Source organism: Macrotis lagotis, chromosome 2 (assembly GCF_037893015.1).
Source record: "Macrotis lagotis isolate mMagLag1 chromosome 2, bilby.v1.9.chrom.fasta, whole genome shotgun sequence".
In the NCBI taxonomy this organism is placed as follows: domain Eukaryota; kingdom Metazoa; phylum Chordata; class Mammalia; order Peramelemorphia; family Peramelidae; genus Macrotis; species Macrotis lagotis.
This window is the reverse complement of record NC_133659.1, coordinates 167981890-167997889: the sequence shown is the minus strand read 5'-3', so window position 1 is coordinate 167997889 and position 16000 is coordinate 167981890. Positions and strand designations below refer to the sequence as shown.

The 16000-nt window shown below is 37.7% G+C and overlaps 1 protein-coding gene across 3 annotated transcripts in view; it reads left to right on the top strand.

Annotated features, from left to right (window-relative positions):
- The first annotated feature begins 419 nt into the window (after positions 1-419).
- The window catches only part of TADA2A (transcriptional adaptor 2A), a 60338-nt gene continuing 44757 nt past the window's right edge, over positions 420-16000 (top strand). For 2 of the 3 annotated variants that reach the window (XM_074223492.1, XM_074223493.1), the window contains exons 1-3: positions 420-470; positions 3260-3383; positions 15049-15155. In XM_074223492.1, coding sequence (XP_074079593.1) covers positions 3359-3383; positions 15049-15155 — 132 coding nt within the window. In that variant the 5' untranslated portion in view covers positions 420-470; positions 3260-3358. Of the gene's footprint in view, positions 471-3259; positions 3384-15048; positions 15156-16000 lie in introns of those variants that run through there. The other variant, XM_074223494.1, reaches the window with a different exon arrangement.

The following is a 16000-nucleotide window of genomic DNA, read 5'->3' as shown; positions in this document are numbered from 1 at the left end:
TCTCTGCATCCAGCCGCACCATCAGAGGCTGGCCCGTGAGAGGGGCTCCCAGATGCGTCCCGAGGCATCTAGAGAAGCATCTCCTTCACTTCGGCAAAGGGCCCTCCTCAGCAGGCCGGTCCCATGGGCTGGTCTGGACCTGGAGGGCTTTGTTTCTGACGTTGACCTTGAGGACGAGGGCACCACCCAGCGGCGCGGGGCCGGCGGGGAGGGCCGGCCTGTCTCTTTAGGACCAGGCCGGTACTTGCTCCAGGAGCGCGGGCGGGGGCTCAGCACGAGCCGCACGTGGACGGGCTGCCGGCGGTCCGAGGCGCACGCGCGCCGGGAGAAGGCTGGACGAGAGTCGGCGGAAGCGCGCATGCTCGCTGGAGCAGCGAGGGAAGGGCCAAAGGCGTGCGCGCGCACGCCTCGCTTACGTGCGCGGGAACGGCGCCGGTCTTCCTGCATCCGGAGGAGGGGGACGCGGCGAGGTGAGGCGCGAGGCCGCGGGGCGCGGGGGCCCCGAGGCGGCGGGGAGCAGGGGGGCGGGCGCGCGGGGTGCGGAGCCTCGGCCGGCGTAGCGGAGTGCGCGGGAGGCACGCGTGCTCACGCCGGGGGAGTGGAGCGGAGGGGGCGGGGCGGGGCGCGGGAAAGGCGGGCCGGCGCGCGGGGCTTCCCGGGGAGCGGGGCCGCGGCGCCACGCCTGCCCTGCGGCCTTCCCTCCGTGCCATGGGCGCGGCACGTGCTTCCCGGACCCGATGCGGGCCGCTAGGTGGCGCGGTGGGCGCAGCCCTGGCCCTGGCTTGGGAGGACCGAGTGGACCAAGTAGCAGCGTGACCCTGGGCCGCCGCGGAACCCAGATTGCCCCAAGCCGGCACCATCTCCTGCCATCCGGAGGATACAGTGGTTTAACACCCAGGGCCAATTCAGGTCTAGAGCACCGGCCCAGGAGTCAGGAGGACCTGGGTTCAAATCCGGTCTCAGACAATGACCCAGCTGTGTGGCCTTGGGGGAGCCACTTAACCCCATTTGCCTTGTAAAAAAAAAAGAAAGAAAAAAACATTTTACAAATGAAGAAACTGAGGCACAGATTCAATGACTTGCTGGAAGCAGGTTCCCTACCAAGTCCACTCTATCCACTGTACCACTGGCTCCCACCCTAGGAGTAATAAGCAACCATTAGCCGTGGATCGGCTGGAGTCTGGAATCGGGAAGATTTCATTTTTTCTGAGTTCAAATCTGGCCTCAGACACTCAGTAGCTGTGGAAACCTGGGCAAATCACTTCACTGCAGACCGCCTCAGTTTCTTCATCTGTAAAACAAGTATAATAATAGCCCCTGCCCCCCAGGATTGTTCTGAGGACCAAGTAGATAAAAGTTATAATGTGCTTAGCAAAGTGCTATGTAAATTATTGAACAATTAATATTGTTAATTAGATTTATATATAAACATACAAAATATACAATTAATAATAAATTATTATCATTTCAGGGAATATATTTAGAGCCTGTAATTCATGAAGGTATTCAGGGATGAGACAGTCGTTCAATAAGCATTTATAAGGCTGGCTAGGTGGTAAAGTGAATAGATTGCTGGCCCTAGGAGTCAAGAATACTCATTTGATTTTTTGGGGCAAGTCACTTAATCCTTTATGCCTCAGTTTAATCATCTATCAAATGAGCCAGAGAAGGAAATGGTAAACTACTCCAGTATCTCTGTCAAGAAAACTCCAAATGAGGTCAGAGTTGGATACAATTCAGTACCAACAAATGCAGATTTTAAGGTTCAAAGGCACAAAGTACTTTTCAATTTTACATATTTCCATACAACAAGATAGCATATTGGGGTAAGTGTTACACATGAGAAAACTGAGGATTAGGAAAGTTAAGTGAATGGTTGAGCGTTACCCAGTTATTATAGGTCTTGGGTTAGATTTGTATTTGTACCCAGTTCTGGAATCCTGAGTCCAGTGCTCTATTCACCTTTCTCAAGGACCTGCTTGAATTCCATTTCCACAGCCCTACATAGAGCAGAGGTGTCAAACATGCTACTGGATGATCTCAGTTGTATGAACCAGATTAAAATGTATCTGGGAAATAATTAACAAATGAAATAAAAATACAATAAATCATAGATAATGTTACCATGTGGTTTACTAAGTTGCTGAGAAGTCCACGGGAATTTTTATGTACTGTCTAGTGACTCCTTTAAAGTTTAATTTTACCCTACGGACATTGGTGGGAAAAGTACTAAATTTGATATAAGATTTGAATTTGAATCTCAGTGCTGCTCCCTCCCTCCATCTGTTTGTTGGGCTTGGTGATAATAAGTCAGTCAATCAATTTGTGCACTTACCTTCCTCCTATTTACCATTGAAGAGACACTGCTCCTTGAAATCAAGGCTATTTACATTTAGCCTGAGCTAATCTGGGTTGAAACAATGATCCCATTGTTAGTGTAGGAGAATTGGGGTAATTTTACAGAATGCATTTTTCTCTGAACTGACCAAAGAGTAATTGAAAACAATTACCCCCATTTGATAGGCTCTGAAACTGAAGCAGAGATGTCAATTAAATCAGTCAGTTTATATTTACTAGAGAAACTAAGTGGTGCAGTAGATTGGACTCCTCTTCTTGAGTTCAAATCTGGCCTCAAAACCTTGGTATCTGCTACCTTGGTTGAGTCACTTAATCTGATCTGTTTCCTCTTCTGTAAAACAAACTGGGGAAAGGAATGGCAAACCAGGGTTTTTGCCAAGGGTCTTTACCAAGAAAACCCGAAATGGAGTCAACAGAATCAAACATGATTCAACATTTATTAGACACCTTCTGCATGCTGGGTACTACTTGGCTAGGTGTTCAGAATACAAAAAAGGAACAATTCCTATCCTCAAGTATTTATATTCTATCAAGGTAGACAATGTGACAGATAAAAGTACACACAAAATGGGGTCCGCTAGGTGGTGTAGTAGATAAAGCATCGGCCTTGGAGTCAGGAGTACCTGGGTTCAAATCCGGTCTCAGACACTTAATAATTACCTAGCTGTGTGGCCTTGGGCAAGCACTTAACCCTGTTTGCCTTGCAAAAACCTAAAAAACAACAAAAAAAGTACACACAGAATAAATTCAGTGACTTGCTAATATTCATTGACTGATCTGGGACTAGAACCCAGATTCTTAAATCCTGTGCTTATTCTATCTGCCCCCCCACCTCCAACTTCTTCATGCTTCCCTTTTCCCTTCACTGTGCTCCTCCTTCATTGACTTTGTCTGTTTCTAGGAATCTCAGGTCACCAGTACTTTGCTGGTCCAGTGCTGAGATCAGGCTTTGAGAGGGACTTCCCACGCAGAGGACCCTGTGGCTTCTGACTAGGTGGGAATGGACCGATTGGGCTCCTTCAGCAGTAAGTATGACCTCAAGTGACTCTCAGGGGCATTTAGGGCAGGCAGATAAAAGCAGGAGTGGAAATCTTGTGGATCTACCTGTAAAGGCTTTTTGTGCATCTGATTTTGAAATCATTTGTAACATATCAAACCAGATTAAAAATTATATACATTTCTCTTCACTGTCCAGTACACGTAAGATAACCTTGTTTTGAAATTTGTAAAGGAAAAAAAATTATCCTAAAGCTTGTTATTTTTCTTTTTAATAACAAATTTTTTTTTCATTTTTATTGGTGTCTTTTGTTTTTACATCACATTTATTTCTGAAGCCATTCTTCCCCAATCTCCACCTAACCATTCATCCCTTGTAACAAAGATTTAAAAAAAAAAAATGGAAAGGTCAGTCAATTAAAACTAACCAACACAATTCAGACAATATACATACCACTCCATATCCATAGTCCTCTGACAACAAAGGTGTAAAGGGTATTTTCTCAATTTTTTTCTCCAGCCAGCCTTGGTTATTAGAATTATACAGTATTTTGTTTCTATTTCAGGTTCTTAAGTGGTTTTTTTAAAAAATAAATCTTCTTAAACTTTGATTTAAAATATATATGTATATATACACATATATAGTATTCTTTTCCAATTACATAGAAAGACAATTTTAAGCATTCATTTAAAAAAATTTTGAGTTCCAAATTCTTTCCCTCTCTCCCTGCCCTATTGATATTGGTTATATATGTGCACTTATGCAAAACATTATTTCCTTATTAGTCATGTTATGAAAGAAGAGGGACCTAAAAAAAACACACATTGAATGAAGACAGTAAAAAATATTCAGACTCCATCAATTCTTTCTTTGGAACTGGGATTGCATTTTTCATCAAGAGTCTTTTGGGATTGTCTTGTCTTGGATCATGTTTTTTTTTTGCTGAGAATAGTGTTAAGTCTTTTACAGTTGATCATCATACAGTATTGCTTTTACTATGTACAGTGTTCTCCTGGTCCTTCTCACTTTACTTTGTGTCATTTCATATAAGTCTTTCCAGGCTAAACCTTGATTTAAAAAAAAAAGCAATAGGCTTTCTTAGATGAATTTGAAGAATGCAGAGAGATAAGGGAAGATTTAGATTTATTTTAAGAATTTGCTTTTTTTTTTTTATGCAAGGCAATGGGGTTAAAGTGGCTTGTCTAAGGCCACACAGCTAGTTAATTTATTAAGTGTCTGAGGCCGGATTTGAACTCAGGTACTCCTGACTCCAGGGCCAGTGCTCTATCCACTGCACTACCTAGCCGCCCCTAAGAATTTGCTTTTAACAAAAATGTGCATACCCTTTGATCCAGCAATACCACTACTGGGTCTATACCTTGAAGAGATGATGAAAAAGGGTAAAAACATCACTTGTACAAAAATATTCATAGCAGCCCTGTTTGTGGTGGTAAAGAATTGGAAATCAAGTAAATGTCCTTCAATTGGGGAATGGCTTAGCAAACTGTAGTATATGTATGTCATGGAACACTTTTGTTCTATTACAAACCAGGAGGGACGGGATTTCAGGGAACCCTGGAGGGATTTTCGTGAACTGATGCTGAGTGAGATGAGCAGAACCAGAAAAACACTATATCCTAACAGCAACATGGGAGTGATGTTCAACCTTGAAGGACTCGCTCATTCCATCAGTGTCAATCACACTTTTAAAATTAGGTTATTTAGTTTTCAATTAATTTTTGGTTTTTCTTTATATGGCCCTTTATTACATGTAATTTTTATTGTATCATTATCTGAAAAGCGAGCATTTATTATTTCTGTCTTTCTGCATTTGATTGTAAATTTTTTATGCCTTAGAACATGATCAGTTTTGGTCTAGGTGCCATGCAGTGCAGAGAAAAAGGTATATTCCTATCTATCCTCATTCAGTTTTCTCCAGAGGGTTGTCATATCTAGGTTTTCTAAGATTTTATTCACCTTCTTAACTTTCTTCTTGTTTATTTTGTGGTTAGATTTATCTAATTCTGAGAAAGGGAGGTTGAGGTCCCCCACTATTATAGTTTTGTTATCTGTATCTCCTTATAATTTGCTCAAATTCTCCTCTAAGAATTTGGATGCTATATCTCTTGGTGCCTTTTAAGAACATGTAGTTCCCTTCCTTATCCCTTTTAATGAGATCTGCTTTTTGCTTTTGTTTTGCCTGAAATGAGGATTGCTACCCTTGATTTTATAATATGTTAAAATCTATTTTGCTCCAGCCTTTTATCTTTATCCTGTGTGTATCTCTGTGCTTCAAATGTGTTTCTTGTAAACGACATATTGTTTTTTAATCCATTCTATTTTCTGCTTCTGATTCTTGGAAGAGTTCATCTGATTCACATTTAAAGGTAAGATTAAGGCAGCTAGGTGGCGCAGTGGATAGAGCACTGGCCCAGGAGTCAGGAGTACCTGACTCAAATCCAGCCTCAGACACTTAATATTACCTAGCTGTGTGGCCTTGGGCAAGCCACTTAGCTCCATTTGCCCTGCAAAAACCTAAAAAAATAATAATAATAAAATAAAGATGACTAATTCTGTATTTCCCTCCATTCTATCTTTCTCTGTTTATACTTTTCTTTTTTCTTTCCTGTTATTCTTCCTCATTAATGTGTTGCTACCTTTCCCCTTTAAATTTTCTTTTAAATTTTAACTTTAACTTCACTTTTACTTTTACCTTTGCCTTCCCTTTAATCATTCCCTTCTTTCTCTTTCATTGCCTTTTATCTCCTATTCCCTGTAGGGTAGGATAGATTTTTAATCCCAATTGAGAATGTATGCTAATCCGTTTCTGGGTCAAAACAGTGGAGAGTAGTATTTACTCAGTGTTCACAAGCTCACTTCTTTCCCTCTAATATAATGGGTCTTTTTTCCTTTTCACCTGGTGTTATTTATCCATTAATGCCTAGCCTTGTCCTAGAGTAGTCCTTCTTTTTATGTCTTTATTGTTTTAACCCTGTCTTGTATCTACAACCACTTTGTCAAAATAAACTCCTTTTATCTGTCCTGATAGAAGTACAGTTCTCAAAGGTTTTTATTGATTGATTGATTGATAAACTGTATTGCCTCATAGTCACTATGTAAACTTGGAGAGGCCTTTCAGAAGTGGCACTCTATTAGCCTTTAAGAATCTAGTGTCATAGTTGTACTGCAATGGAGCATTGAAGTCGGACTTTAGTTAAAGAATCGAGCATTATTAGTAATAAATATTTGTTGGATAAAGAAATATGTAAGAAATTATCTTCTTAGGTTAAATTCATGTAGCCCCCTGCATTCAGAAGATTTCTATTTCCCTATCCCTCCTTCCCTCTAGTTTTACAATAAAATATTCATGGGGGTCAGCACTGGCCCTGGAGTCAGGAAGGCCTGAGTTCAAATTTGGCCTTAATAATTGCCTAGCTCTGTGACCTTGGACAAGTCACTTAAACCCCATTGCTTTGCAAGAACAAAAAAATAAAATAAAATATTCATGGAATTTGAAACTTAAAGTTCTGTTACTGAATTTGTGGGATTCCCCTAGTTTTGGAAAAAGACTTTATGGATGATCATTTTTATTCCCTGGCAGCATTTTTTCATGAAAATTCCTATTCAGCTTCTTTACTATTTTGTCTGTCTCCCGAGGGATAGTCTACTTTCTTAAATGACTTCAACATTGAAAATTCATGGGAAAAGCACTAGGTCTTGGGTTCAGATTCTGATTGCAACTCACTCATCCATATGACTTTAAGCACGTTGCTTTACCTCCTGAGCCTCAATTTTCTTATCTGTAAAATGAGGGGCTAGATGACCTTCCAGCTTTATAATTGTGATCCTATAATTCTAGAACCTGACTTAGGAAAGTTAAGCAGCCATATATAGGAAAGGTATAAGGGAACAAGGAACAAAATTATTTTCATTTTAGTAAAAAACCAGCTTTTTCCTAGGAAAAAGTTGACCTCTGCAATGTAGCATTAAATATTTAATGCATCATACATCCTTAAATCAAATTTAAAATGAGGAGAAATTGAATACAATATTGTCACTTTAGGTAGTGAGTTCTATCAGACCAGATTCTAATGGACCAGATTACCAGTTAGGATGATGTGAGTAGGAATCCCTACAGTCAGTAGAAAGTTGATTGAATAACATTTGGGCTGGATAAGCTCTAACATCCCTTCTCTGATTCCATAACAATATGTTCTGATCCATGGAATTCAGGGCATGTCAGTAAGGGCACATTTCTTTCTCAATCATTTTTTTCTAGATCTCCATTTAGAAAAACTATAAAGAATAATAATCGGGGTGGCTAGGTGGCGCAGTGGATAGAGCACCGGCCCTGGAGTCAGGAGTACCTGAGTTCAAATCTGCCTCAGAAACTTAATAATTACCTAGCTGTGTGGCCTTGGGCAAGTCACTTAACCCCATTGTCCTGCAAAAAATAAAATAAAGTAAAATAAAAGAATAATAATCACCAAGGCCAGGGTGTGTAGTTGGCTGGTAAGCAGTGTTTTCTGGGCTTCAAGTGATAAATGCTATTATAATATATTAAAAAAAAAAACCACAAAACTTTTCTCCAGGTGCTAGAGATTGATTTCCTTTTATTTCCCTTCAGAGTTTATGTATTCTCAAATGTTTATCTTCCATCACAAAAAACAATCTTGCTAAGGTAACTCAAACTACAAAGAAACTAAATTTAGGGGTAGCTCTGTGCCTCAGAAATTTTTAGATCTTCAGTTGTCTTAACTTTCAGTCATATTACTAGGATTTCTGAATATGAAAGTGAGGAATGGGTTTCCTTCATTTTTTAAAAAATTTGTAATTCATTTTCACATTGCTGTCATTTTCCAGTAACTCCCTTCTCCTCTGGCACTTCCTTTCCCCCCAAATGAATATTGTATTATTATTAAGTGACAAATCAGCACATTGGCACCCAAAGGTTACCATGACTGCTGAGGGAAGGGAGGCTTCTTTCACTGCAGCAAGGATAGACAGTTTGGTCACTTCTTTTTGCATCATTTTAAATTACTTTTGGATACACTGTTGACAGAGTTCTGAAGCCCCTCAGTGATGTGGTCAACACATCAGTTGTTCTGATGCTGCTTGCTTCCATCCTTATCAGTTCGTACAAGGTGACCAGATTTCTTTAAATTCTTCATCTTTATCACTACTTATATTGCAGTACTGCAATACTACCTGTTCTTCCATTCATATAATTGGTTTAGCTTTTAAAAAAGGTTCATTTCTGGGACTATCAAAGGCCATGAGAGCCAGTGTTACTGTATTTACAGCCAATTCTAGTATATGTACAGCTATATCTATATGTGTATCTGTGCACTCTTGTATGTATACATATATATGTATATGTGCACTCTCATGACATGATATAAATATGTGTAGGTGTGTACATTCATGAGCACACTTGTACCTGCACACAGCACATACCTATGCACACACATATGTGTGTATGTAGGCACAAATCCCCAAAGACACATTTAAAAATACACTTAAGAAAAAAACAAATTTTATTGATGTGTTGTTTTTACATCAGTCCTTTGTGGAAATTCCTTTTCCTCCTAAATTGTACCCTCCCTTCTTTTGAGGAAAAATAATCACACAAAAATACCCTATAGAGTACCTTCCCCTATCAGTTTCTTCAGCCTGCTTCTGTCAGGCTTGTGACTAGAAGCTTCTTGAGGGCAGAACCTGCATCAGTAGGAAAAAGTGACGCAATTATTTTTAAAATGACTGACTCCCAAAGTGAGAAGAACCAGGAGAATATTGTACTCATTAATAGCAACATTGTTTGATGATCTATTGTGATGGACTCAGATCCTCTCAACAGTACAAAGATCAAAGACAATTCTAAAAGACATGCTGGAAAATGCCATCCATCCAGAGAAAGGACTATGGAGTCTGAATGCATACTAAAGCATATTATGTTCACTTTTTAAAATTTGTTTTATATTTTTTTCTCATGTTTTTTCCCCTTTTGTTCTGATTCTTCTTTCATACCATGCTACATATATAACCTATATCAGATTACTTGCAGTCAAGAGGAGGGGAAAGGGAAGGGAGTGAAGTAGAAAATGTGGCATTCAAAATCTTGCAGAAATGAATGTTGAAAATAAGATATTCGGAAAAAATTAAAGTAAAATAAAACATTGAAGGGCAGCTAGGTGGCGTAGTGGATAAAGCACCGGCCCTGGGTTCAAATTCCGTCTCAGACACTTAATAATTACCTAGCTGTGTGGCCTTGGGCAAGCCACTTAACCCCATCTGCCCCGCAAAAAATAAATAAATAAACGAATAAATAAATAAATAAATAAATAAATAAATAGATGAAACATTGTTCAGTAGGAAAAAGAATTTACTGACTTTGTGTCGTATTTGAATCATAGAATTATCAAGCTCAATAGGACCTTGGAGAGTACCATCTTTCTGTGAACTCATCCTGCCTTTGGTGAATTTGTGTACATGGGATCGCTGGGTTGTTACTATAAAATTCTCAGGTTTTCAGTGATGCTATCATTCTCTTTTCAGCTTACAATGACTATGGGGATTGCATTATAGAACCAGATAAATCAAAAACAAAAAGTCTTGGATCTCAGAAGTGAAATGGAGTAGGCTGGTGTGCCCAAATCTCTAATTCCACTGTCAAGCAATAAGCTTTAAAATTGTTTGCCACTGGTTATTAAAAAAAAAATACAAAAAATGATCAGTGGATCAGACTTGAAAAGAAAGAATCAGAACCAATCAAACTTAATAACTCATTATTTGATTAAACTTGCCAACATAGGTTACTTGAGAAAGAACTCTATTGGATAAGAACTTCTGGGGAAATTAAAAGGCAGTTTAGGAAAAATTAGTTTTAGATTCACATCCTATAGCAATAAAATGAAGAGTGACTATGTGACCTGAATATTTTTTTAAATTTTATTTATTTAGTTTTCCAACTACCTGCAATAGCAATTTTCAACAATCATTTTTTTTGCAAGGTTTTAAGTTTTACATTTTTCTCCCTCCCTCCCTCTCTTATACCCCTCCTCCCCCAACCAAAAGCAATTTAATAAAAGTTGTACATGTATAACCATACTAAACATAGATCTGTGATAATCATGCTGTGAAAGAAGAATCAAATTCAAACCAAGAAAAAAAATTAGATAGAACAAAAGATAGAGTACATATAACAACTTTTTTTTGAAGATAGTAAGTATGACCTGAATATTTGTTATGCTATGAAAGCAGAATTAGGAAAGAACCAAGAACAGGTAACTTTCACATTCATGACTAGGTGAGATAGTATTAACTCAGTAAGGAAGAGAGACTGTTAACACAGATAAAATGACAAAAGATAATTTTAGCTTCATGATATTGCAAAGCTTTTTTCAGTAACAAATCAATGCTATTAGAATAAGAAAGGAAGCTCTTTGGAAAAAAAATTTATTTTGATTATCTCCATTCTATATAATAAGAATATGATATTCAAGATATATTTGGAACTGTGCAACTATATAAGACTGACAACAGTTTTTTTTTTTTTTTTTTTTGCAAGGCAATGGGGTTAAGTGGCTTTCCCAAGGCCACACAGCTAGGTCGTTACTAAGTGTTTGAGGCCATATTTGAACTCAGGTACTCCTGAGGTACTCCTGACTCCAGGGCCAGTGCTCTATCCACTGCACCATCTAGCCACCACCGACAACAGTTCTTAAAAGGAAAACTGCAACCTATGTCACTTAACAGTAAGAGGAAGAAAAATCAAAATAACTCTTGAGATTTCTATCTTATGCCCAGCAAATTGGCAAAGATGAGAAATGGTAGGAAATTCTATGTTAGAGTGGTTCTGGAAATACCCCCACACACATCACCATAAGTGGTGGAGCTATTAATTGTTCTGACCATTCTGTAAAACAATTGGGAATTACAAATCCTGCCCCCCCCCCCAAATTACAAAAATGTCTCCTATATCCTTTCTCCCAAAGATCCACTGCTGGCATTTATTCTAAGAGGGAAAAGATAAAAAGAAAGATACCATTTTAAGATGTTTATAGTGACACTTTTTGTAATAGCAAATAATTGGATCACTTGGGGAATAACTTAAAACAAGTTTTGTTACAAGAATGTAATTCAGTTATTCCCCTACCACTAAAAAACTATGAGGACCACAGAGATTTGTAGAAAGATTCATTTTTCCCTAAATTTTCTTTTTTTATTGAACTTGACATATATCATTTCCATTAACAAAGAGGAAAGAGAAAGATTGTATTTAAAACTGGAACTAGTAACTATTTAATACCTGTTACTCTATTATATACAGCTTTGTGTACTAAGTACTAAAACTTGTTTGGAACTCTAATCTTTAGCTGGTATTCGTTTTCTCAAAGTAGTTTGTTATTTTTTAACATTTTATTGATTTTCCTTTTTTTTAATTTTATTTCTCTTCAAGCTCTTTCCTCAAATCTCCCTACCAAAATAAGAGAAGGGAACAAATATTTATTAAGAAACTGTGATGTGGGGGCGGCTAGGTGGCATAGTGGATAGAGCACCGTCCTTGGAGTCAGGAGTACCTGGGTTCAAATCTGGTCTCAGACACTTAATAATTACCTAGCTGTGTGGCCTTGGGCAAGCCACTTAACCCCATTTGCCTTGCAAAAAAAAAACAACCTAAAAAAAAAAAGAAACTGTGATGTGCCAGGGCCTTTCTAAATGTGATCTCAGTTGATTCTCATCACATCCCCATTTTATAGTTCAGTATACTGAGGCAGAGGTTACATAATCTGCCCAGCTAGTAAGTGTCTGAGATTGGATTTGAACTCAGGTCTTCTGGACTCTAGGTCAAGTACTTTTATCATCTACATTATCTAATTTCCCTTCCTTATAACAAACAACTCAAAAAAGTCAATTAAAACAAATTCACATTTGTTTTAATATGTCTTTTTCTTTACCTGCAATCCATCTCTGACAAAAAGTGGGACAAATACTTCATCAACAGTCTTGTTCAGTCACAACCGTTCATGACATTGATCAGTCTTTAATTCTTTTAGAATTGTTTTTTTATAAACCTGTAATCATTGTATATAATATATTGTTCTTTCTGCTTCAGTTCATATGTATCTTCCTAAGTTTCTTGAAGGTCAAGTACTGGTACCCCTTTTCTCTGGTCAAATCCAGTCTCAGACACTTAATAATTACCTAGCTGTGTGGCTTTGGGCAAGCCACTTATCCCCATTTGCCTTGCAAAAACCTAAAAAGAAAAAAAGTGCTACTATAAATATTTTTGTACCTTTTTAAGTCTTTGATCTTTTTGGAGTATATACTTAAAAGTGTTACCACTGAGTCAAAAGGTATCCAGAGTTTGCTTTTATGGAAATAGTTGTAAATTGCTCCTAGAATGGTAAGATCAATTCACAGTTTGACCAGCAATGTTGTAGTGTGCCTGTAGTGTGCCCACAACCCTCCAGCAGATTGCTATTTTTCCTTTTCATCATTTTTGTGGTTTGAGATGGAACCATAGTGTTATCTTTAATATACATTTCTCTTTTAGTGATTTGGAATATTTTTATGCAGTTATTGATAGTTGACTTTTTAAATATTTCCAGATTATAATCGTTTATAATTTATCTATGGGGGAATTTTTTTATATATCAATTTCCTATATATGATTTGAATATTAGACCTTTATTGACATTTGTTCGAGACTATTTCTTTTCTTATTTCTTATTCTTACTGGCACTGATTTAAACTTTTTCAAATTTATTTAATCAAAATTGTCACTTAAAATGCTCTTTATCATTTCTATCCATTCTTTTAGTTAAAATTTCTATCTATGGGGGCGGCTAGGTGGCGTAGTGGATAAAGCACCGACCTTGGAGTCAGGAATACTGGGGTTCAAATCTGGCCTCAGACACTTAATAATTACCTAGCTGTGTGGCTTTGGGCAAGCCACTTAACTCCATTTGCCTTGCAAAAACCTAATAAAAAATTTTCTATCTATAGTTACAAAACTTATTTCCCTTCCTTCTCTTATTTATGATTTGATCTTTATATCTAAATCTGTCATGTATCCATTGTAGTATATGATGTTGATCTAAACCTAATTTCTACCAGAAATATTTTTATTTATTATTATTTATTAAAAAATATCAGTTTTTCCAAATATTTTTGTTGATTAGTCTTTTTTTTTATTTTTGCAAGACAATGTGATTAAGTAACTTGCCCCAAGGTCACACAGCTAACTGATTAAGTGACTGAGGTTGGATTTGAACTCAGTTCCTCCTGACTCCAGGACCTGTGCTCTATCTACTGTGCCACCTAGCTGCCCCTGTTGAATAGTCTTTGACCCAGGAGCTGAGGTCCTTGGTTTTAATGGAATATAAAAGATGTTTCCAGGTCTGTTCCATTGATTGACTTTTTTAAAAAAACTAGTACCAACTAGTTTTGCTACTGCTTTATAATATTGTTTTTTTATCTGATATCATGAGGCACCACTTCTTCCCACTTTTTCCTTTATTTCCTTTGAGATTCTTTACATTTGTTCTAGATGAATTCTGTTATTATTTTGGTTCATTCTGTAAAGTAACTCTTTGGGAATTTGATTAGCAAGGCAATATATTTGTAAATTAATTTTGGTAGTACTACCATTTTCCTTATATTGGTACAGCCCAACTATGAGTAATTAATATCCTCCAATTACCTGTCTTGATTTCTTTAAAATAACATTTTGTAGCTATATTCATTTAAATACTGTGTGAAGATAGCCAGATATTTTGTACATTCTGTAATTATTTTAATTGGAATTGCAAGGCTATGGAGTTGAGTGATGTGGCCATGGTCATACAGCTAGGCAATTATTATGTGTCTGAGGATGGATTTGAACTCAGGTCCTCCTGACTCCAGGACCAGTGCTCTATCCACTGTGTCACCTAGCCACCCCCTTGCACCACCTAGCCACCCCAATGAATTTTGATAAATTTCTTTTTTTCTTCCTTTTCATCCCACTTTTAAAAAACAACAGAAGAATGCAAAATCCTGCATTCCTCTTTCTTAATTCTTTTTGTGACCCCTGATTACAATGAGATTCTTTAGGGACACTCTTTTCTCCCCCAGTATAATAAAAGCACTTAATTTAACACCTTCCAGTACCTACTATATATTCACCTTCCTGGGTTTCTCTTGTCTCTTATGTTTATTTTTCAAAGACTCTACCAAGGACTAGGGATATTTGTTAGGAAGGCTTGAAAGTGTTCTATTAAAGTTCCATTTCTTCCCATGGGAAGAATTATATAAACTGAAGTGAATAAGCTGAACTAGGAGAATAATTTACACCATAATTAAAGCCATAAATATATATGCAATAGAAAAAATAGAATGGACAGATAATCCACAAAACCCTGAATGCCATGTAATTAGCCTTGGCCATGAAGAAGACAGGAGAAAATATTCCTTTCTCCTTTTTTACAGAAGTGGTTGGGGGGGGTCTGTGGATGTGGAATGTTCCATATATTGTCAGATTCACTTGATGTGGTGATTAGTTTTGCTGAACTCCTTTTTTTTCCATTATAAAAGATGACTCTCTTTGAGAGGGGGAGTCAGTGAGATATATTTGGAAAAGAGGATAGTATAAAAAACCAAGAAATAAGAATAAATTGACAAAAAGAGCTTTTTTTTTCCCTTTTTTCTAGATGATCCCTTTGATAAGCCTCCCTGCCGGGGTTGCTCTTCCTATCTTATGGAGCCCTATATCAAATGTGCTGAATGTGGACCTCCTCCATTCCTTCTCTGCTTGCAGGTAACTCACCAACTAGCCCAGACATTTGTATCTCTTTTTATATCTCTCTCTTTTTTCTTTTAAAACAATTTATTGATATCCTTTTCTTCTTTTTTTTTAAAAATCATTGTCACTTCTTAATGACCACTCTCTTCCTCCAAAAGAGCCCTCCTTTTATAGCAAGGACAATTAAGCAAAACAAACAACATTGTCTGTATCTAAAAATGTCTGTATTACTTCATACTTATAGTTCACTACCCATCATGACTAGGTATCTCATTGATCAATGTTCTGAGTATTTGTTTTTCCTAGCCTAGTCTAATGGCATAGGATAGAAAGAGATTAATGCTGCTTGTTCAGATGGAACACACATCTTTAATTTAATCTCTCCCACTCATACTGTCCAGCATACTAAAACTATAGAACTTTAGTGTTGATGAAGATGACTGTCAAAGTCAATTAGTCCTGTGAACACCCAAAGGGCAACAAAAATGTGCATACCCTTTGATCCAGCAATACCACTACTGGGTCTGTACCCTGAAGAGATGATGAAAAAAGGGTAAAAAATACATCATTTGTACAAAAATATCCATAGCAGCCCTGTTTGTGGTGGCAAAGAACTGAAAATCAAGTAAATGTCCTTCATTTGGGGAATGGCTTAGCAAACTGTGGTATATGTATGTCATGGAACACTATTGTTCTATTAGAAACCAGGAGGGATAGGAATTCAGGGAAACCTGGAGGAATTTGCATGAACTGATGTTGAGTGAGATGAGCAGAACCAGAAAAACACTGTACACCCTAACATGGGGTGATGATCAACCTTGATGGACAAACTCATTTCATCAGTGCAACAATCAGGGACA